Consider the following 23186-nt stretch of genomic DNA (forward strand, 5'->3'; position numbering starts at 1 on the left):
GTAGATCATTACTAGGTATTTTTTAAATTGCTGTTGAAAATAGCATTTTTTAAAAAGTTACGTTTTCTAACTTTGTTACTGATAAAAATACAATTAGATTTACACATATTGATCTTTAGTTAATTTGCTTAACTTTCTTACAATTGTAATCATTTTTCTATAGGTTTCCTTAGATCTTCTGCATAGACAATTGCATATTCTGTAAACAGTGGTAGTTTTATTCCTTAATTTCCAATTCTAATAAATTTTATTATTTTTTTTAATTATTGCCTTACCATGCTAGATAGAATCTCTACTGAAATGTTGAAATGAAGTAAAGATAATGGTATGCTTGTCTTGATCCTTATTTTTGAAATAAGGCTACTGGCATTAAACCATTAAGTATGATGCTTATTAAAGTTTTTGATAGATACCCTTAGTCAAGTTAAGAAATTCTTTTGTATTGCTAGTTTGTAAGAGACGTCTAAGTTATAAATGCTGATTTCTTTCAAATTATTCTTCCCCTTCTATTGAGATAATAATACATTTTCCTCTGTTATTCATTTATTGTGTTGATTTACATAAATGGATTTTCCTACTGGTAAAGCAACCTTGTGAAACAGAATTTTAAAATAGAATGACCTCAGCCTCAGTTTTGGTTGGGGACCCAAGACAATAAAAACCACATTCCAATGTGGGTTGTAAGACCACCATGTTGGTCTTGTAAAGGAGGTAGTTGCAAACTGGTTTTGTGACCCTTAGCTGACCACCAATTCCAGCATCTAAAAGAAGTTAGAGAAGCTAAGAAAAGGCTTGCAAATTAGAAAAGGAATTGGAAGAAAACCGTAGGCATTCTGTGCATCTAAAGCTCTCCCTATGGAAGGGTTGGGAGAGGGGCTCACATTTACTTTAAGTCTAGGGAAAGGAACTTTAGTAGAACCACTTGAAGGTTTGGTATGTGTCACCCAGACTTCAGGAGACACAGTACACTGGTTATCAACTCCACTTGAGAAATATGAAGGCCAGGAAGGTCTCAGAAAAGCCTGTAACAGCACCCCATAAGAAAACAAATTAGTTTTAAACATTGGCTAAACTCAGACAATGCTGACACTGATTCATAGAAGTATTAATCAGGAAAGAACTTACTGCTCTTCCTCTTCTCACCTATCCCCTGCTCTGGTGCATTCTAGAGGAATCACAAACTCTTATAAACAATACAGCAGGGGTTAGAAGCACTCTACGGAGAAAGTGAGAAGATACTGGCCACATCCCCTTTCTCACTGCAACTACACAGTCCACAGTAGGCCTAAGATGAGAGATGAAAGAAGATACAATTTTAAATAAATATTAAAGCTTTAATTATTACTGATACTTCAGTTAAACTGAAACTTTTCTGTGAAAAAACATGAGCAAAATACACAAGAGTCACAAAACTGCCTTAGTTTTGACCCAAGAGAAAAGAAGATCTAATCCCAGAGTGGATTTAAATTAGCAATAGGAGAATCAAACTTGTTTTCTGATTATACCCCATGAGTACTACTTATTCAGTTTACTAGTTATACTTCTTTGCCTGAGTTAAAGCTAACCTGGCTGTATTGTCTATTTTAAGACATTAAAATGCAATATTCCTAAATAAAATACTTTGATCAATATTTTAAATAATTATTTAATATTATTGATAATAGTTTATTTAAGATGTTTGGGTTTGTATTAATTAGTGATATTAGCCAGAAATTTTCATTTCTTAAAATGCTTAAGTCTATTTTTTATATGAAGATTATATGAGCCTAAATAAAATAATTGAGTGTTTCCACATTTTCTATTGTGTGAAGAGTCTACAGAAGATTGGAATTCTATGTTCCTTGAATATTTGGTAGAATTCATCCATAAAATTGTTTATACCTAGTTTTTTTTGCTTGTGTGGGAGTGAATCTTTAGCTTCTGACTCAGATTCTTTAATGATTATGTTTATTCAAGTTTTCTGTTTAGTCAGTTTTAGTGTTATATTTTTCTAAGGAATTTTCTATTTTATCTATGTTTCCAGGTATATGGGCATAAAATTGATTATAAAATCTCTTATCTTTTAAATTTTCTGATGTATTTAATCTCTGATGTGTTGTTCCATTTTTATTTCTAATATTGTTTAATTATACCTAATCATTTCTTCATTTTTAAACATTTTATTCAAATAAAGTTATAAGAAATAATACATAAAGATTCCATATACACTTCACCCAGTTTCCCCCAATGGTAACATCTTGAGTAAGTATAGCACCACATCACAACCAGGATATTGATATTGATAGAATCTATCTGTTTTATTTAGATTTTATTTGTTTTACATGTACTCATTTGTGAGTATATCTATAGAGAGAGATATATATTATGTCTATATGCAATTTTATCACATATGTGATTCATGAGCCCACCACCATAGTCAAGATACAGAATAGTTCAATCACCACAAGGATACATGTTACCCTTTTATAACTGTATCCACTTCACCCCCATCCTCTGCCCTAGTCTTTAATAGCTGGCATCCACTAATCTGTTCTCCAGTCCTTTAATTGTCATTTCAATAGTGTTACATAAATGGAATGATACAATATGTATGTAACATTTTGAGACTGCCTTTTTTAATTCAGTGGAATTGTCTGGAGATATATCCAAGATGTTGCATGTATCTGTAGTTCATTCTTTTTTATTGCTGAGTAGTATTCTATGGTGTGGATGCACCACAGTTAGTTTAACCATTTACCTATTGAAGGTCACAGGGTTGTTTCTGGTTTGGGGCTATTACAAATAAAGCTATTATGAATATTTGTGTACAGCTTTTTATGTAAAAATAAATTACCATTTCTCTGGTATAAATGCCCAAAAGAACAATTGCTGGGTATATACCATATGTATGTTTAGTTTTTTTATGAAACTGCCAGTTTTCAAGATTAGCTGTATTATTTTATAATTCCACAAGCAATATATGACCAACCCAGTTTCTTTCCATATCTGCCACCATTTTTCTTATTTTAACCATTCTCACCTGATATAGTAATATATCTTATGATATTACTGTATGATATAATGATACATTATGATAATATCTATGATATTATTATGACATTACTATATTACTCACTGTGGTTTTAATTTTAACTTCTCTAATGGCTAAAGAAGTTGAACATCTTTCATATGTTTATTTGCTATCTGTATATCTTTGGTGAAATGTCTGTTCATGCTTTTGCTCATTTTCTAATTGGATTGTTTTTTACTATTATGTTTTCACAGTTCTTTATATATTTTGGGTAGTAGTCCCTTTTCAGATATATGGTTTGCAAATATTTCCCCCCAATGTGTAGTTTATCTTTTCTTCCTCTTCACATGCTTTTTCCCAGGGGACAGGTTTTTATTATGAGGTTCGATTTTCAATTTTCCTTTTATGGATCATACATAGTTTTGGTGTCAAGCCTAAGAAGACTTTGCCTAGCCTTAGAGCCCAAAGATTTTCTCCTATGTTTACCTAAAAAGAGAAATAATTTTACATTTTATATCTAAGTGTGTGATCCATTTGGAGTTAATTTGTGTGTAAGGTGTGAAGTTTGGGTCAAGGTTCATTTTTTGGATATCTAAATGCTCCAGTACTATTTGTTGAAAAGGTTATCCTTCCTCCTTTGAATTGCTTTTGTCAGAAATCAATAGGGTATATATGTGTGGGGATCTATTTATGGGGTATCTATTCTGTTGCACTGATTCATGTATCTATGCCTCCACCAATACCACACTGTCTTGTTTACTTGATCACTGTAGCTATATAGGAAACCTTTAATTATGTAGTGATTCCTAACAGTTTATTCTTCTTTTTCAAGATTGTTTTAGCTATTTGAGGGCTGTGTCTTTCCATATAAAATTTAAAATAAGCTTACCTATTTTTATAAAAATCCTTGCTGGGATTTTGCTAGGAATTGTATTAAGTGGATGTATCAATGACATTGCTACTGTGTTGAATCTTTCAATAAATGAACATAATATGTCTGCACTTATTTAGGTCTTTGATTGTTTTTGTAAGCATTTTGTATAATTTTTCATAATATAGGTCCTTTATATCTTTTTTCAAATTGCATGTATTTGATTTTCATTGAGCAATTACAAATGTTTTGGTTTTGATTTTTGTTTCCACAAGTTTGTTCTTAATCTGTAGAAATAGTGTTGATTCTTGTATGTTCTTGAGTGTTTTGGTACATTCTTTGAGATGTCCTATGTAGACAATCATGTCATCTGCAAGTAGAGACAGCTATATTTCTTTCTGCCAAATCTGTGTATGTTTTATTTTATTTTATTTTTTTCACCTAATTGCAGTGACCAGAACATCCATTATTATGTTGAATATAAATGATAACAGTGGACATCTTTGCCATGTTCCTGATCTTAGGGGAAAAGCATTCATTCACTCACCATAAAGTATGAGGTTAACTGTAGATTTTACATGTATTCTCTATATCAGTTTGAGGTCATTCTCCTCTATTCCTAACTTGCTGAAGTTTTTTTTAAGTATGGGTATTGGATTTCTTATAATGCTTTTTCTGCATCAATTGATATGATAATATTTTTGTTTATTAGCCTATTGATATGGTAGATTACATTGATTTTCAGATATTGCATCAGCCTTTCAAACCTGGACTGTTATAGATACCTCTTATAAGTGGAATTGGGCAGTATTTGTCCTTTTGTGACTGGCTTATTACACTTAGCACAATATTCTCACTGTTCATCCATATTGTTGCATATGACAAGATTTCCTTTTCTTAAGCCTGGATAATATTCCATTGTGTGTATACAGACATTTCTTTATCCATTCACCCACTGATGGACATTTAGGTTATTTCCATATTATGGCTACTATGAATAATGCTGCAATGAACATAGAAGTACAAATATTTCCTCAAGATTCTGTTTCAATTCTTTTGGATAAATATCCAGAAATTGGTAGCTGAATCATATGATATTTCCATTTATATTTTTTACTGAAGTATAATTCACATAATATTACAACAGTTGTAATTACAATATTACAAAAAAATGCACAACATAGTGATTCAACATTTATCTATATTACAAAATGCTCACCATAATAAGTGTAGTTACCATCTGTCACCATATCAATTTATTACAATATTATTGACAATATTCCCTATGTTGTACTTTTATCTTCAAAACTTCTTTATTTTATAACTGGAAGTTTATACCTCTTAACTCCTTCACCCATCCCCCAGCTTCCTCCCTCTGTGAACCACCAGTTTGTTTTTTATTTTATAAGTCTGTTTTGGGGTTGTTTGTGGATGTGTTCCCTTGTTTTTTAGATTCCACATATAAGTGAAATCATACAGCATTTGACTTTCTCCCTCTGACTTATTTAACTTAGCATGATAATCTCTAGGTCCAACCCTGCTGTTACAAATGACAAGACTTTATTCTTTTTTATGGTTGAGTAATATTCCACTGTGTATATATGCCACATCTTCTTTATCCATTCATCTATTGGTGGACACTTTGGTTGCTTATACATCTTGGCTATTATAAATAGTGCTGCGATAAGCATAGGGATACATATATCTTTTTAAATTAGTGGGAGTTTTTCCTTCCCAGAAAACACCCAGATAAACACCCAGAAGTGGAGTTACTGGATCATATTATATTTATATTTTTAATTTTCTGAGGCACTCTATGTTTTCCATGGTGGCTGTACCATTTACATTCCCCCCAACAGTGTGCAAGAGTTCCTTTTTCTCCATATCCTCACCAACACTTGTTATCTCTTGTCTTTTTGATAGTAGCCATTCTGAGTGGTGTGAGGTAATATCTTATTGTAGTTTTGATTTGTATTTCCATGATGATTAGTGATGTTGAGCATCTTTTCATTTGTCTGTCGGCCATCTGTACATCTTCTTTGAAAAAATGTATATTCAGTTCCTCTGTCCATTTTTAATCAGATTATTTGTTTTTTGGTGTTGAGTTGTATGAGTTCTTTATATATTTTGGATATCAACCCCTTATTGGATATATCATTAGTGAATATAGTCTACCATTCTCTAGGTTGCCTCTTCATTTTGTTGATGGTTTTTTTTGCGGTGCAGAAGATTTTAGTTTGATGTAGTCTCACTTGTTCATTTTTGTTTTTGTTCTCCTTGCTTGGGAGATATATCCAGAAAAAAATTGCTAAGGCGGATGTCCCAAAGTTTATTGGCCATACTTTCTTTTAGGATTTCTATGGTTTTGGGTCTCACATTTTAGGTTTTTGATCCATTTCAAGTTTATTTTTGTATATGGTGAAAGAAGTGGTCCAGTTTCATTCTTTTGTATATAGCTGTTCAGTTTTCCAAACACCATTTATTGAAGAGATTGTCCTTTCTCCATTGTATATTCTTGCTTCCTTTGTTGTAAATCAATTGACCATACAAGTGTGAGTTTATTAGTGGGATCTCTTTTCTGCTCTATTGTCTATTGATCTATGTGTCTATTTTTCTGCTAGTACCATACTGTTTTGAATATTATAGTTTTGCAATATGATTTGAAATCAAGGAGCATACTTCCAACTTTGCTTATCTTTCTCAAGATTAGCTTGGTTATTTGGGGTCTTTTGTGGTTCTATATAAATTTTAGGTTTATTTGCTCTATTTTTGTGAAAAATGCCATTGGTAGTTTGGTAGGGATTGTATTGAATCTGTAGATTGCTTTAGGCACTATGAACATTTTAACAATATTAATTCTTCCAATCTACGAGCATGCTCTATCTTTCCATTTATTTGTGCAGTCTTCAACTTCTTTTATCAATACCTTATAATTTTCAGAGTTCAGGCCTTTTGCCTCTTTGATTAAATTTATTCCTAGGTATTTTTTTCTTGTTGGTGCAACTGGAAAGGGGCTTGTTTTCTTAATTTCTCTTTCTGCTAGTTCATTTTTTAGTATATAGAAAAACATTTCTGTATATTGATTTTGTATATCCTGTAACTTTACTGAATTCATTTATTATTTTGATAGTTTTTTGGTGGTGTTCTTTATTGTTTTCTATATATAGTATTGTGACACCTGAAAATAGTAAAATTTTACTTCTTTCTTACCAATTCAGAGGCTGTATTTCTTTTTTGTCTGATTGATGTGACTAGGACTTCCAATACTATATTGAATAAGAATGTTAAGAGTAGGCATCCTTGCCTAGTTCCTGATCTTAGAGGAAAAATTTTCAGCTTTTCACCTTTGAATATGATACTCATGGGCATGTCACATTTGGCCTTTACTATGTTAAGGTATGTTCCCACTATACCCACCTTGTTGAGATTTTTATTATAAATGGATGTTTAATTTTGTCAAATTATTTTTCAGCATCTATTGAGATGATCATATGATTTTTATCTTTCCTTTTGTTAATGTGGTATATCACATTGGTTGATTTGCAGATGTTGGAACATCCTTGCATCCCTGCAATAAATACCACTTGGTTGTGGTAAATGATCCTTTTAATGCATTTTTAAATTAAGTGTGCTAATATTTTGTTGAGGATTTTTGCATCTATGTTCATCAGGAATATTGGTCTATACTTTTCTTTTTTGTGGTGTCTTTCTGGTTTTGGTATCAGGGTGATGCTGGCCTCATAAAATAAGTTTGGAAGCATTTCTTCCTCTTCTCTTTTTTAGAATAGTTGGAAGATAGTTATTAGGTCTTCTTTAAATGTTTAATAGAGGTCACCTGTGAAGCCATCTGGTTCTAGACTTTTGTTTGTTGGGTTTTTTTTGATTACTGATTCAATTACGTTACTAGTAATTGGGCTGTTTAGATATTTTATTTCTTCTTGATTCAGCCTTGGAAAAGCACTACTTTTTTATTATTCCCTTTCCACATTTTATGTATTTGATGTAATAAATTATATCTTTTTATTTTGTGTATTCCTTGAGTAATTTTTGTGTATATAATTGATTTTATTGCTTTTACTTTTTTTTTTTTTTTTTTTTATGTTATGTGTTTATAATTTTAATACAGAAATAAATGAATGATCAACACTGTTCAAAATATTTTTGAATACACCCTCATGGATTGATATTTATGCCTCAACCACTATGAAACTCAGACTATTATTAAAAAGAACTTTTCCCTCTTTCTTTACACTGAATTCAGGTTCTTGTAGATCTTTCATAATTTCTGCTTTGAGATCAGGTGGTGCTGTTTTACTAAAGTTGCAGGTTTCGGTCAAAAAATCCCATAGCAGGTCTCCATTTTCATTGCCATCAATAAAACAGTCAGATATGTCCATGGTGGATAGAAGGTTGTAACATTCATACTTAATTCCTGACTTCTCCAGCATCTGAGTGAGGTCAGAGGATGTTACATACTGGCAGAGGTCATCCCGTGGCAAGCGGGATCCGTACTTTCTCCATAGCTTGTCCCATCCACTGGTTCCTGATACGAGAATAATGAGAATCTTAGCATTAGTAGCTAAGAGACTATGGAAGAATTTCAGGGTAGCTGAGATATCTTTTACATAATACAGCATTTGAATCATATGAATAAAGTCCCATTTCTGAACTTCTTTTTTCTCCATCATTCTATTTTGATATTCAGATGATGTCTCCTTATGCCAAGCAAACTTTATGTTCTCGAGGTTTGATGTCTTGGCTACAAGCTCTTTGTACTTGGTGATTTGTTCAGCACTTGGTTCGATGACTTCATTGTTGATATGAGCTCCTGGGTATTGAGCTTGCACTTTAGAGAGAATTTGAAGATCAATTTCACCTGCACCTCCACCAACACTTAGAATCTTAATTTCTGATTTTGTATTTCCAATCCTTGCTATTACGTCTGGCAGCTTGTTGTCCATGAATTCCTGCATGCACTGGTGCTCCGTGGAATTGTCGAGAAACCTCCGAAAAGATTCAATATATCTGCTGTGGTCAGAAAACAAGCTCCTCATGGAAGATGCCATATTTGGTTTTCTTACTTTTTTAACTTCATATTAGCTTTATACATGATTGGTCTGCTGCCTTTACTGTGTGTTTCTTTTTACCAGTGAAATTGTTTTTCTTTCTAAATTTTCTTACTTGTGGATATGGCCTTTTTTCCCCCACTTAAATAAGTCCCTTTAACATTTCTTGTAAGACTGGTTTAGTGGTGATGAACTCCCTTAACTTTTGTTTATCTGGGAAACCTTATCTCTCCTTCAATTCTGAATAATAATCTTGCCAGGTAGAGTATTCTTGGTTGTAGGTTTTTTTTTTTTTTTCCTTTCAACACTTTGAGTATATCATTCCACTCCCTTCTGGCTTGTAAAGATGCTGTTGAAAAATTAGCTGACATCATTATGGGATTTTCCTTGTATATTTGTCTGCTTTTCTCTTGCTGCTTAGGATTCTCTATCTTTAATTTTTTCCATTTCAATTACTATTGTCTTAGTGTGGACCTCCTTGGGTTTGTCTTGTTAGGGGCTCTCTGTGCTTCTTAGACCTAGGTGTCTATTTCCTTCCCCAGGTTAGGGAAATTTTCAGCTATTATTTCTTCAAATAGGTTTTTTGCCTCTTTCTCTCTCTCTTTTTCATCTGGGACCTCATTATGTGAATGTTGTTTTATTTTCTATCTGCTGTTCAGCTTGGTTGCTTTGTACTACTCTATTTTCCAGATTGCTGACCCATTCTTTCATATCCTCTAATCTGCTGTTGATTCCCTCCTGTGTATTTTTCATTTCAGTTATTGTATTCTTCAGCTCTGACTGGTACTCTTTGACATTTTCTATTTCTTTTTTGAAGTCCTCCCTGAGGTCATCCACTCTTCTTTCCAGTCCAGTGAGTATCTTTATTACCATTACCTTGAATAATTTATCAGGTAGATTGCTTATCTCCATTTCATTTATCAATTTTCTGGTGTTTGTCTTTTTCTTTCATTTGGGATATATATTCCTCTGCCTACTCATTTAGTCTGGCTCTGTTATTTTCATGTACTAGGTAGGTCAGCTATGTCTTCTGGTTTTGAAAGCAGTAGCTTTATGCAGTAGGTATTCTCTGGTGCCCATAAGTGCAATACCCCTTGGTCACCAGAACTAGTGCTCCACGGGTGTTCCCTGTGTGGGCGGGGTGCACCCTTTTGTGGCTGAGTCACAAGTGCTGCAAGCAGGCTGGTGGTTAAGGTCAGCCCTCTTCCTGGCTGTCAGCAATGGCTGACAGGGTTACTGTGGTTATACTAGCTTACAAGGTTCACTCCAGGTGTATTTGATTTAAAGGTGCATTGTTGGGAAAGGCCAGCCCTCAGCCTGTCTGCCAGCAGTGGCTGGTGGGACTACTGCTAGTATGCTAGTGAGCAAAGCTAGTTCCTTCTCCTCCTCATTTTGGCACCTGCTGGTCTGGGCATGTTGGGTAAGGAGAGTTCATAGGAGAATGCCAGGGCAGAATGAGTGGTGCCTGCATAGTTGATGGGGAGTGTCAGAACTGACTCCCACAAGCATCTGGCCAGGTAGTGTGAGGGAGGGTATGAAAATGGCATCCACTAGCCTCTCCTCCTCCAGAGAATGCTTCCACAGACCCTCGCACACTCTGGCACACATCTCAAAGTTGATAAATCTTTCAAACTGCTGCTTCTGTGTTGGGTCTCAGACCAAAACACACACACTGGTCCTCCAAGAGTGGAAACAGCCTCCCACAGCCCTCCAGCTCTTGTATTGTTAAGCACCACTGATTTTCAAAGCCAGCCATTATAGGAGTTCATATTCCCAGTGCAGATCCCTTCCTCTCTTTATACCTCCCTCTTACTTATTGTTTGGGATGGGAGAGGGTAAGGATCCAGATTGATCACAGCTCTCTCCTTTACCCTTCTCACTGTGTCCTTCTGTTTGTCCTTAGCTGTGGAAGTTCTGTTCTGCCAGTCTTTAGGTCATTTTCAGAGTTAATTGTATTACATGTAATTGTTGCTTGTGTGTAAGTCAGAGGAGGTTATCACATTGACCAACTAGTCTGCCATCTTCCCAGAATCCTCCACTTAAAATTTTTTTAGGAACTTCCATACTGTTTTCCATAGTAGCTATACCATTTTTATCCCTCCAACAGTGTACAAAGGTTCTAATTTCTCCACATCTTCGTTAACACTTCTTCTTTTCTTTTTTTTTTGTTTTTTGTTTTGGATATTGGTCATGCAATAGTTGTGAGATGATAACTTATCACAATAGATAACTCATTGTGATTTTAATTTGCATTTCCCTGATGATTAGTGATATTGAGCATATTTACATATACCAGTTAGCCATTTGTATGCCTTCTTTGCAGAATTGTTTAATCAAGACCTTTGCCCATTTCTCAATCACATAATTTGTGGTCTTCTGTTTTTTATTTTTTCTATTGAGCTTTAGGAGTTCCTTGTATTTTTTTGGATATTAGCCTTCCATCAGATATATGATGTGCATTATTTTCTCCTATTCTGTAAGTTGTCTTTTCACTCTGCTGATTATTTCCTTTGTTGCAAAGAAGTGTTTTGGTTTGATATGAGCCAACTTGTCTATTTTTTCTTTTGTTGCCTGTGATTTTGGTATCATATTCAAGAAATCATTGTCAGTAACAATTTCATAAAGCTATCTCCTATGTTTTCTTCCAGGGGTTTTATAGTTTCAGATCAAGTTTTTAATCTATTTTGAGCTGATTTTTATATATGGTGAATGATTAGGGTCCAATTTTATTATTTTCCATGTGAATATCTAGTTTCTCCTACACCATTTGTTGAACAGACTGTTTTTTCCCTATTTTGTAGTCTTGGCACTCCTATTGAAGATCCGTTCACAATATATGCATGGGTTTGTGTCTGTGCTCTCTATTATGTTTCATTGGTCTATACATCTGGATTGTTTGGATTACTGCAACATATTGTTTGTAAAACTGTAGCTTTGTAATACGTTTTGAAATAGTAATGTGTGATGCCTCCACTCTTTGTTTTCTCAAGATTGTTTTGGCTATTTAGGATCCTTGTGGTTCCTTGTGAATTTTAGGATTGTTTTTTCTATTTCTGTACAAAAATGCCATTGGATTTTTTTATATAGATTAGATTGAACCTGTAGATCACTTTGGGTGGTATGCACATTTAACAATATTAAGTCTTCCAATCTATGCACAAAGGATGTCTTTCCTTTTATTTGTGTCTTCTTTAATTTCATTCAGGAATATTTAGTAGTTTTCATTGCAGTCTTTCACCTCCTTCATTAAGTTTATTCCTAATTATTTTATTCTTTTTTTGCTATTGTAAAAATAGAATTTTTCTTTTAATTTCTTTTTCAGACAGTTCATTGTTAGTGTATAACAATGCAACTGATTTCTGTATGTTGATTTTGTAAACTGCAACATTACTGAAATAGTTTATTACTTCCAACAGTTTTATTTTAGGTATTTTTTGGGTTTTCTACATACAAGATTACTGTGAACAAAGATAATTTTCCTTACTGTTTTCCAGTTTGGATACCCTTTATTCCTTCTTCTTACATACTTGGTCTTGTTAGTACTTGGGCTTTCAGGACTATGTTGGTATACTGGTAAAAGTGGGTAGCCTCAACTTGTTCCTAATCTTAGAGAAAAATCTCTTCAGTTTTTCACCATTAAGTATGATATTAGATATGAGCTTTTTGTAAGGCCTTTATTATGTTGAAGTAATTTCCTTCTATTCCTATTTTGCTGAGAGTTTTTATCATGAAAAGGTATTAAATTTGTTAAATGCTTTTACTGCATTTATTGTGACATGATGTGATTTTTTCCTTCATTCTGTTAATGTGGGCTGTCACGTGATTGATTTTCATATTTTAAAGCACTCTTGAATTCAAGGGATAAATCTTTCTGGGACGAATTAATGGGAAAAGGGCTAATCATATTTTAATAAATGAGAAATACATAATGAAGTGAAATATATTTGAGTAAATGTTGCTAAAAGAATAAAAAATGTTTAGAGATAATCTTCTTTTTCTTAACTCTAAAACTTATTTCTAAGTTCCTATTTTTCCATCCTCACTGTGATAGTTTTATGTGTTGGTCCCTACCCTGTCTCTGACCACAGATAAGGGAAGAGACGCGATGAATCATCGAAGACCTGAAAGGACCAGCCAGGGGACTCAAGGTGTAACAGCGCAAGAGTGGTGCTGAGAGGGCACCTCTCATATTTATTGATTAAATGGTTGTTAACAGCAATAAGATTCTGTACAGGGGACTCCATGCACAATCATTAATCAAGTCCAACTCTCAACAGTCTCCAATCTTCTGAAGCATAATGAACAAGTTCTTACATGGTGAACAAGTTCTTACATAGGGAACAATGCAAGAGCACTCGTATCACAGAAGCTGTTTCTTTTGTGACTACGAATCATGAACTATAAACAATCAAGTCAGATATGATTACTCATATGATTTTTATACTTTATATATAAATCCCCACATTTATGTGTCAGCTTGGCTAAGTTATAGTATCCAGTTATTGAATCAAACACTAATCTAGGTGTTGCTGTAAAGGTATTTTGTAGATGTGGTTAACATCTACAATTAGTTGACTTCAAGGAAAGGAGATTACTCTTGATAATATGGGTGATGAGCTTCCTTTAACAAGTTGGAGGTCTCAGGACAAAAACTGAGGTTTCCTGAAGAAGAAATTTGTGCCTCAAGACCAAAGCATCAATTTCTGCCCTACTGATTTCAGACTTGCTAGCCCCAACAGTCACATGAACCAATCCCTAAAAAATCTGGAGAACCCTAACTCTCTGTTCTCTCATTTTACAATTCATGTCATCATCTTGCTAGTCTCAAAAAACCATCTCTTCCTCATCATCATTGTTAACAACTGACTTATTTTACAGTATAATTTCCCCTGTTAAAGACTTTGACATCTGTCTCAGTGTTTCTTTCCCAAATCATGTTATCCATTTGGGTGGCCCCAGTGTCCTTATGGATGACCCATCCAACAGCTTATCTTATACATTTTCTGACTCCTCAATTCTCTAGTGACTTCTAAACTTCAAACACGCATACATACCCAGAGCCAAAATCTGAACTATCAGTATCCTGAATTCAAAGAATCTGGGTCACCATAGTAACTAACTACATTGTAGTATTGTCAAGTATGAATAGAGTGTAGATAACTGGCACAATACCAGAGTCAGTACGAGAGGGGACAATAGCCCCCAATAATGTTTTGGTGCTCCTCAACTTACATCACAAAGTGGATAGGTGTTTACACCTAAAGAAGATCCTTTATACTAGGCAATTTGGAGACCCAACCTTTTGGGTGACATGAAACATTTAATTTTAGTTTTCCTTCCCCATCTAAAAGAGTTACTCCCTGTGCCCCCTTAGTTCTGAAACTAATCCTTTTCATGCATGTTTTTCCCATTCTTTTCTTCTAGAAGTTTTCCTTTTCATCTAATCGTAAACTCCTAAGTGAGACTTCATTTCCTCCTTTCTGAAAGATTTGAAATTTACATGACATAGTACCCCCAATTCAAAATCACGAAATTACAAATATCACAGAAATTACATAGAAAATTCAGGGAAGTGCCTTTGTAAAAGTAAGAATATGCAAGGATATCAATCATTCAGGAAGGTTATGTTAAAATTAGTACTCTCTCTTTGATTATAGTTGACAACAAAGAAAACAAAGAAGAAAAGAAACTGTTTCTTAGAACAATAGGAAGAAGTAATGGAGTTAAAGAGAGAGCACATTGCTTCAAAAGAGTCTAGAACAGTGTGAGTAGTCGAATGCAAGTAGGCATTTAGTTTTAAGCAGAGACAAATAAAAGTAATTACTTTTTCTCTTTGTACCCAGAGAGTTAGAGAACTGGCAAGGTTAACTAATTCTTCCCCTTTGTAAGAAGTGAAAGAGAACTTGAGTTTCTAGCAATTTCACAGTGAATTTTCTTCTCATCACCACTTTCAGAAAGTGCAGTTAAGTGAATTATGATTTGGACATCAAGGAACTTAGTTCCTGAGATGCATTTATTATTTTCTGAATTTTCTAAGTATTCAAAGCATTTTGTAAGAATGCCCTGAATAGAAGAACCACAGCACAGGTCTTTCATGGCTGCAGACCAGGACATTGCACATGCCTCCAAAGCTTGCTTACTTTAAAGTTACAATTCAGAAGAATTTAGCTTACTTGTCAATTTTTGATGTTTCCTACTCTTTAGGAACATCAAAATATTAAATTAACCCATTAAATTGTCACTCTTCAGGGTTATTTTGGTGGGGGGTGAGATGGCAGCTCAATTTTCCAGCCTTTAAACTTCAAAGCCATCTTTGATAACATCTCTCATCAAGTTTTCCCCAACAACTCCTTTTACTAGTTCTTCCTTCACATTATCTCTTACATCCTGGCCTTCTTTTCTTTGTTCACTGCCATTATCTTGGCTCTGTAACATACTCCCTCAAGCCAGGAACATTGTAATAATAACTCAGCAGTGGTATTCTTGCATTTATTCTCTAGTATCCCTTCCAATTTATGATTTCTACAGAATAGACATTCACATTTCTAGAACATATCATGGCAGTCCCATATTCATAAAACTTCAGTGATAGCCCTTTGGATACAAGATAAAGTTCAAAATATTATAAAACAGTTTCTTGGCTAAATCCAGTAATTTACAGACAGTATAGGATTTCAATTCTCCTTAGTCACACCAGCAGTTCTGTTTGATATTAGGTACTTAAAAGGAGGATCAGAGACTGCGCATTGGATGTATAGACCAGATAGAAAAAAGAAATGGCACCAAGTCCCAGAGCTCTGGTTCCCAAGTTGAAGATTCACTTAAGTTCTGACATTCTTCCTCCTGGGGATGCATATGGCTTATAGTTGTCAGGGTGATACTGATACATAAGCTCCCATCTTTTTCTTCCTAAAAGAGCCAGAGGTTAGGGTTTTAAGACTCAAAGCATGAGCCTAACTAACTGAAAGGCTGCAAAACTCATTATGGCTCCCCAGTTTATGACAAGGACTCAGACCTTTTGAAGTGTACAGAACTGCCAACACCTTGTTCATTTAGAGCAAAGCTAGTTTTTCCTTGGTCCCTTTCTCACAAGGCTGTTAAGAACAAGGGAGCTCAACTCTTCTTGGCTTAGTTTATTCTAAGACCCAGTAAGAGAAATGTGGGATGAAGGATCTCAACTGCTTACTCTGTCTTACTTAAGGGGTTATACTTGAGTTACACTTATAGTTGTCAAGACATTTTTTAGACTGAGCATTGCTGATCAAAATTATCTTTGATGCATAATACATTTTTTAATCAAAGCATATTTACCATCTGAAACCTAAACATTAGTATGGCTTTTGCTATAAACATGAATATTGCCTTTTGGCTATAAGAAAAATTTCAAACATATTGCAAAATGGCTTCTTGGCTAACTTCAATAATTTACAGGCAGCCTAATATTTCAATTCTCCCTAGCTATACCAGCTCTCTTTCAAAAGGAAAATAACCCTAATAATATTCTGCCAAGGAAAATTCCAATTTTCACACAGATGATGGCATTATCTGATTTTTCAATTTTAGGAAACTTAGAGAACTTTCAGAAGTATATGTTTAAAATCTTCTTTTACCAATCTGGCCCTAACACACTTCAACTTTTTTCATCCAGCATTCCCTCAGTTTACTTTAAATGAGCTAGCCTATGCATAGAGCTTAGAACTATATCTGGCACACAGGAGCCCTATTCAAGCATTTACTATGATTAATATATAATTATTAATGGAAAGGGTACAATTTTGGATGAAGACAGACCTGAAGTGTAGATTCTATATCTGGACTCACTAGCTGGGTGATCATGGGTGTATCATTTAATCCTTCTAGGTCTTGTTTTTTTTCTTTTCCAAAATAGAGATAATAATAACTACCATTAAGAGTTGTAGAATGAAAGATAATGAAGCCAAAATGCCTAGCACAGGAACTGGTATACAGCAGATGCTCCATAAGAGGAAGTTTTTACTGTTGTTATTCATTGCTGTACTTTGCCCTCTCTGCTCTCCTGATTGAAATACCCTTGACCCTTACTTCTCTGTCCTTATCTGAATCCTATTCACCTTTTCCTGAGAAACCAGAGCATGGGATTCATCTCTTCCTGAGAAACCAGACACAGAGGATTCATCCTTCCTCCTCCCTACCTCCCTTACCATTTACCTATACAGCTCATTTGGCTCATACATGGCAAGTATATTGCATTGGAAGGACTCAATTCCAAATTTGCCAGATATAAAAGCATTTTTTCCAAATACTGTTGATGAAATATAATTCACATCCCACATAATTTACCCACCTAATGTGTGCAATTCAATGGCTTTTAACATATCAATAGAGTTGCCCATTCATTGCTATATTCTTTAGAAAATTTTCTTTACCCCAAAAAACAAATCAACTCCCACTTTCCCCATCCCCCCTGCAAAGTCCTAGGCAACAACTAATCTACTTTCTGTCTCTACAGATTTCCTTATTCTGAACATTTCATATAAATGAATTCATACAATATGTGATTTTCTGTGACTGGCTTCTTTCATTTAGCATAATATTTTCAAGGTTAACTCAAGTTGTAGTATGTATTTTGTACTTCATTTCTATTCATTGTTGAATAATACTCCCATGTATGAATGTAACATCATAGTCTTTTTAACTGTGCTCTTCAATTCTACGTGCTATGCCTCCAAACACACACTCTACACCTGAAAATTTCAGTGAGAATGTCTATAGCAGGTGGATGTCAAGTAAATGCCACATGTGTACAGATATTCAAATATCACCACTCAGCAAAATACATCTTCAGGCAAACTTCATCCACAGTCCATTAGTTTGCTGCCTACTCCAATAGGCATAAAAGGTAGTATATCATTAATTAAAAATCATTAATTAACTTGAACATTTGTTGAATGCTTCCTTAGTTTGAATTCCCCTAGGAATAGCCCTTGAGACAAGAATTTGAGTGCAAATGGTTTATTTGGGAAGTGATCCCAGGAAACACTAATGCGGGCATGAGGGAATGGGTAGTGAGCCAGGGAAAGAAAGGTGGCTAATGTAAGATATGTGTTTCAATAAGTGGCACAATAATAAACTAGAATTTAATTGCACTGAGGAAATTTGGGAGTTAGTGTACAACATGCACCTCAGAGTAATACCAACTGAAGGGGGAAGCAAGCTGGGGTTTTAATCCATTAACTCCATCATTCAGCTACTAGTTGTGGGCTTCTCACATAAAGTACTAATTCTCTGCTCTTCTGGCCTGTCATGTGCTTCAGAGCAGAACAGCCTCTGATGACCACAGAAATCCCTTAGGCAAAGACATACAAGTGCTGGGAGTTGGGGGCCAGGTTGGTGTGCTTGGAAGGGGTAGTGGCTGAGGGGATGGATGGTGTGGACACTGTCTGTTGTACTTCCTATCTGCACTTCCATATAAAATGAAACAAATATAAAAAATATTAATAAAATTTTCCTATGTGCCAGACAGTGTTCTAGGCACTGAGAATACAGTTCTGAATAAAACAGGAAAATCCTTACCCTCAGGTAATTATATTTAGGAGAGAGATAAACAGTAAACAACATAAATAAATTATGAGTCTATTGGAAGAAGATAAGTACTAGAGTAGGTAGTGAGATAAGGAATCTAGGGAGTGCCCTGCCAAATAAGGTGGTCACTTAAAAAGTGACATGTGAGCAGAGCTCAGGGGGTCTTGTTTTACTCTCATTATCCCCTTAAAAATGCTTTAAGATAATCAAGTTTGAAGGTTTTAAAAATCAATTCTAAATCCAACATTCCAGACAAAGAGGCTTTTGTTAACGCTCAAGGACTCTCAGCAATGTTGCCCACGAATGAAGCTATCAGGTGAAGACAGCTAGGAAAACACCAGGAAGGGAAAAGGGAAGTCAGCTTGGCTGAGTCGTGAAGCTAGGAAGCAGCTTCCACCCTCAATCCTTGCCCCCGTCCGATAGAGCTAAAAGTGCATTTTAAGTGCAGCCTCCCCACATGCATTGCTCTCATTTCAGAGCCTCTCCTGGCACCAGCAGCAGTCACCCACTGACAGGACAACCAGCAGGCACCTCCAAGGAAAGCCTCAGTTGGTGGAGAAATCCTTACCCATGTACAGACAATAGCAAAGCGGCCTCTCTTCCTCTTCAAAGAACTCTTTCCAGGTAAGGTCATGTCAGGTTTCAAATGGTGTGTTTGTTCCCAGCCCTGGAGGACACATTCTCAAGGCTCATGAATCTACTGTGCTGCAATGTATGAATTTTACAATGAAACAAACTCTAGGGGCCTCCTCCTGCCTCTAGCACCTAATGCAAATTCCTTAGCACTATCTTCTGCCTCCTTTTTCAGCCTCATTTCTTTCAAGTAGCTGCTGGGTGGAAGATGCGGGGGATGCTGCTGACACACAGGACCGTCCTTAGCTTTTGGAATGCACAACCTCTATAAACCCTTCCAAGATTATCCTACCCTCCTCCTCCTGCATCTTTTCTCTTCTCAAGCAGAATTAGCCTCTCCCATTCTTTGAAAGTGTCTTTAAAATAGTGTTTAGCATTTAGCTCATTGTGTTGAAATTAATTTTACACCTCTCTTATAGCCGGTTGTGAACATTCTCAACTATATTTTGGTAACCAAGGCCTTCTATAGTCTGTCCCTTCCTTCTTCTGCCAGCTCATTACTTACTTTTTTCTTCCATAAGCCCTCTGACTGGCCAATCATTTCTTTTCATTGTCCACTTCAGTTCCGCCCACCTTGAGCATGCTATGTTCATTAAAGCCTTATATTGTGGTCCACAGTGATCATTTTTCATACTACAACCTTCTGAATTTTGAACCAGTTGATAAATGCATATAGAAATGTAATAGGGATCAAAATACTAGCTTCATTTTTACTAAAACTGCCTTGGAGAATGTAGCTTAGATCTGAAGCTAAAATGGCCTTTCCACTTCTTTACCCCAAGTCCAGACCTTGGTACCCACACAAGGGGAACTGGATCTGCAGAGATCCTTAGCTAGATATTTAGGGGAACTTGGACTTCCTCACACTGTAGCAAGCACAGATGGGCCAAGAGAAAAATGTCAGTGATCTCTAATCTACAAACACAGTCTTGTAGAGAAGCATGTATGTCATAGTCTAGCCATTCTATCACTCAGGTAGTTAATTTCTGTTACCACAGAGAACACTGTGTGAGAGGAGTAAAGAATAACTGAAAACATTCTCTTCAATACTCCCAACAGAGTAGAAGTTACCATTTTATGGGCTGAGGCAAGCATGTAAAGAGACAAAATGATTCCCCTTCAACTGTACATTTCCTTCCTCATTACTTCCCTTATCCAGAAAATCCTCCTTCTTCCCTTCTGTTTTGACAAAACTCATCAACCATCAAGTCTGAGTTCAAGGCCATCTTTTCCCTGAAGCCATCTCTGATCACCTAAGCCTACATTTTCCTTCTCTTAAATACTAAATACATGTTCACAGTCAGTCACTTAGTTTCATGTGGTTCTGTGTTGTTTACCATTTGTTTCATGTATAAGCTGATCTCTCCAATGGGAGAGATCCTATGCTCCTTGAAGACTGTTAAAATGCCTAATTCACCTTCCATCTCAAAGGATCTAACAATACTTTGTATAAGGTAGATGTTCAACAGTTAGTTGTGGAAAGTGGTGGAATGAAATGGGATTGAATGGAATATAAAGGAATGGAACATGATAGGATAGGATGGCATGGCATGGCATGAAATTGCATGGGGACTGGGGATGGAAAACTGGATTAAAACATGAAAAGCCTGGAAGTCAATCAAGTATATACTGAATGTTTATTATGAAAATGTAATCACATAGACATTGAAAACTGATTTCATGGAGTCCTTTAGGAGCCCAAACATCATGTCTTCACCAGCATTCATCCAGAAGCTGCAGAATGGCCATTTGAAGTCCACCAAGCCCACTTATTTTAATTTGGTGAAGGCTTCACCCTGTCCTCCCAAGACAAGAAAAATCTCCATCCTGATGTCAAAGGTCTTTGAGTACTGAGAATCTTCCTCCTGCTTTCTTCCCAGAGAACTCAAGCCCACCTCACAAACAATGCCTTATTCTCCAAGGAGTAAGTTTAAAGGCAAGTTTTTACATCCACTCCTTATAACCCCTGAAACTGACTCCTTAAGAAACTGAAGTTTATACAGTCCTGTAAAAAAGCTTCTTCCTTTCTCCCAAATACTATCTCCACTTCAACTACCCAGTTGATTAGTTCTGACTGAATGGAGCCTTTCTTGGTATCCCTCATATCATCTCACAAAGGCTTTCAGTTAAATCTTACAAGAAAACACAGGTTAACTAACTTAACCTGTTAAGAGGTGATAAGAGCTGCAGAGACAAGGTTACAAGAAGATTCAAAGCTTTTCGTAAATGTCATCAGCCTCAACCTGACAAAAGACACATTTTACTCTAAGATCATTATACCCACACAGTCTGTTTTTAAATATGTATATATTGTTTTCAGGTCAGTAACTATTTTGCAGTTTCCTTCTGTTCTTATAAAATAAGTAGAATGCAACTCCAAATTGTAAGCGTATAGCTCCAGATTTTTTAAAAAGTTCAGAAAAATTTTAAGGTTCAAATGTTGTATTGGCAACCCTGTAGTATCAGTAAAGGTTAGACTAAGGTATAAAATAACAGTAATGGAAGACCTCCTAGGCAGAGGGAGGCAGACAACTAGATGTATGACCCAGAAAAACCACTCTCTAGCTTTTCTGTAAGGAACAATGATTTTCCGGGCAAACTCTTTCACAGTTAGGAATTTGATTTGCAGGCTCTTTTCAAATTACATGCAAATAAAATAATGTTATAAAACATAATCAAGATAAGTTAAACTTTTTAATAAAGGAACTACCTAGTGTTGCAACACTCACTTGCACCCCCGTGCATATTTTCATAAGAGGAAGTACCAAAGGTAGCTTAGAATCTGAATTTTTTTGTCTGGAAAAGCAATGTTGGTCTACATTGTATAAGCACTGGGATTAATAGCCCATGTCCTTCCAAGATCTTTCTGTACTAACAGAGTGGTAGTAAACAGAGAACTGTTTGCCACCTAACATGGACATCTGGATATGCACAGGAGCAACTTTTCATTGCCAGCTGTTGTGTGGCTCTATTAATGTGATGCTGCTTATTAAATGTCTCTGCTTCGCTTCTCACTGCTTTTACCTGTTCATTCTACCAAAGCTAATCAAAAAAGCTTGCAGGAGTTGCACATACTAGCACATACCCAGTCTGCTCTAGAGCCCTTTTTTATCATGCTTTCCCAGGAGCCCACTGTCTAATGAGACCAGTACTACCCATGTAGAATAAGGAACACCAAATGTATAACTGAAAGAGGAAAGAAGTACGAAGGGCTTAGGAATCATTCTTCACTAAACGTAGTGAAACAGAGAGGCTGTGAATTGCTATTGGACCTGCAGAAATTATTTCTAATTTATAAGGTCTTCACTAGTATTTTCCCTGGTTGTCCATGTGAATAGTGCTGCCTCCTCTTAGCCAGTAGTCGTTTATATCCATGGACTACAGAAATGCAAGCCTGGTGGTATTCACCCTTACAATCTCCTGCCCCTCTCCACACACTGTCTCCCCGAAAAGTGCTGCAGTCTTCTACTCACTCAGCAACATACAAAGTGTAGCTGGGAAAGCCATCCAGGCAGGGTCAGAGTGAACATAAAAATGTCTTCTCCTTTGCCATGGCTACGATATGAATTTCTCTTTTCTCTTCCTTACCTTTTACTCTAGACCAAGGACCAGGACACATTTTCCGTAAAGGGCCAGATATTATTTGGGGCTTTATTGCATATCCTTACTTTTTACATTTTTTTAACAACCTTTTAAAAATATAAAAATTGTTCTCAGTTCATGAACTATACAAAAATAGGCATGGACCAGAATAGGCCCCCTGGTCATAGTTTACCAGCCTCTGCTCTAAACTATCAGCTACCTAATGTATGAGTTAGCTATTGACACATAACGCTATATAACAAATCACCCCAATGGTTTCTTTTAAATGATCACTTATTAGCATATACTATGTGCCAGGCACTATTCTAAGCCCTATAAACTCATTAATTCATTTAATCCTCTTAACTATTATTCCCAAACTAACAACTAAGGCCATCATCCAAGGTCATACTTCTAGCAAACAGAGAAATCTGTGAATCACCAGACTGTACTGCCTCCCAAG

At 35.6% G+C, this 23186-nt stretch overlaps 1 protein-coding gene across 1 annotated transcript; it reads right to left on the minus strand.

The window, feature by feature from the left end:
• Positions 1-7982: 7982 nt before the first annotated feature.
• LOC130681732 (histamine N-methyltransferase) lies at positions 7983-8959 on the minus strand. Its single transcript, XM_057495218.1, has one exon. The coding sequence runs from the start codon at positions 8945-8947 to the stop codon at positions 8069-8071; it is 879 nt and encodes a 292-aa protein (XP_057351201.1). The 5' UTR covers positions 8948-8959; the 3' UTR covers positions 7983-8068.
• Positions 8960-23186: the final 14227 nt, after the last annotated feature.

Source organism: Manis pentadactyla, chromosome X (assembly GCF_030020395.1).
Source record: "Manis pentadactyla isolate mManPen7 chromosome X, mManPen7.hap1, whole genome shotgun sequence".
Classification (NCBI taxonomy): Eukaryota; Metazoa; Chordata; class Mammalia; order Pholidota; family Manidae; genus Manis; species Manis pentadactyla.

Excerpts from the sequence above, each read along its gene's own strand:
- LOC130681732 (XM_057495218.1), bottom strand. The coding sequence starts at position 8,947 with ATGGCATCTTCCATGAGGAGCTTGTTTTCTGACCACAGCAGATATATT.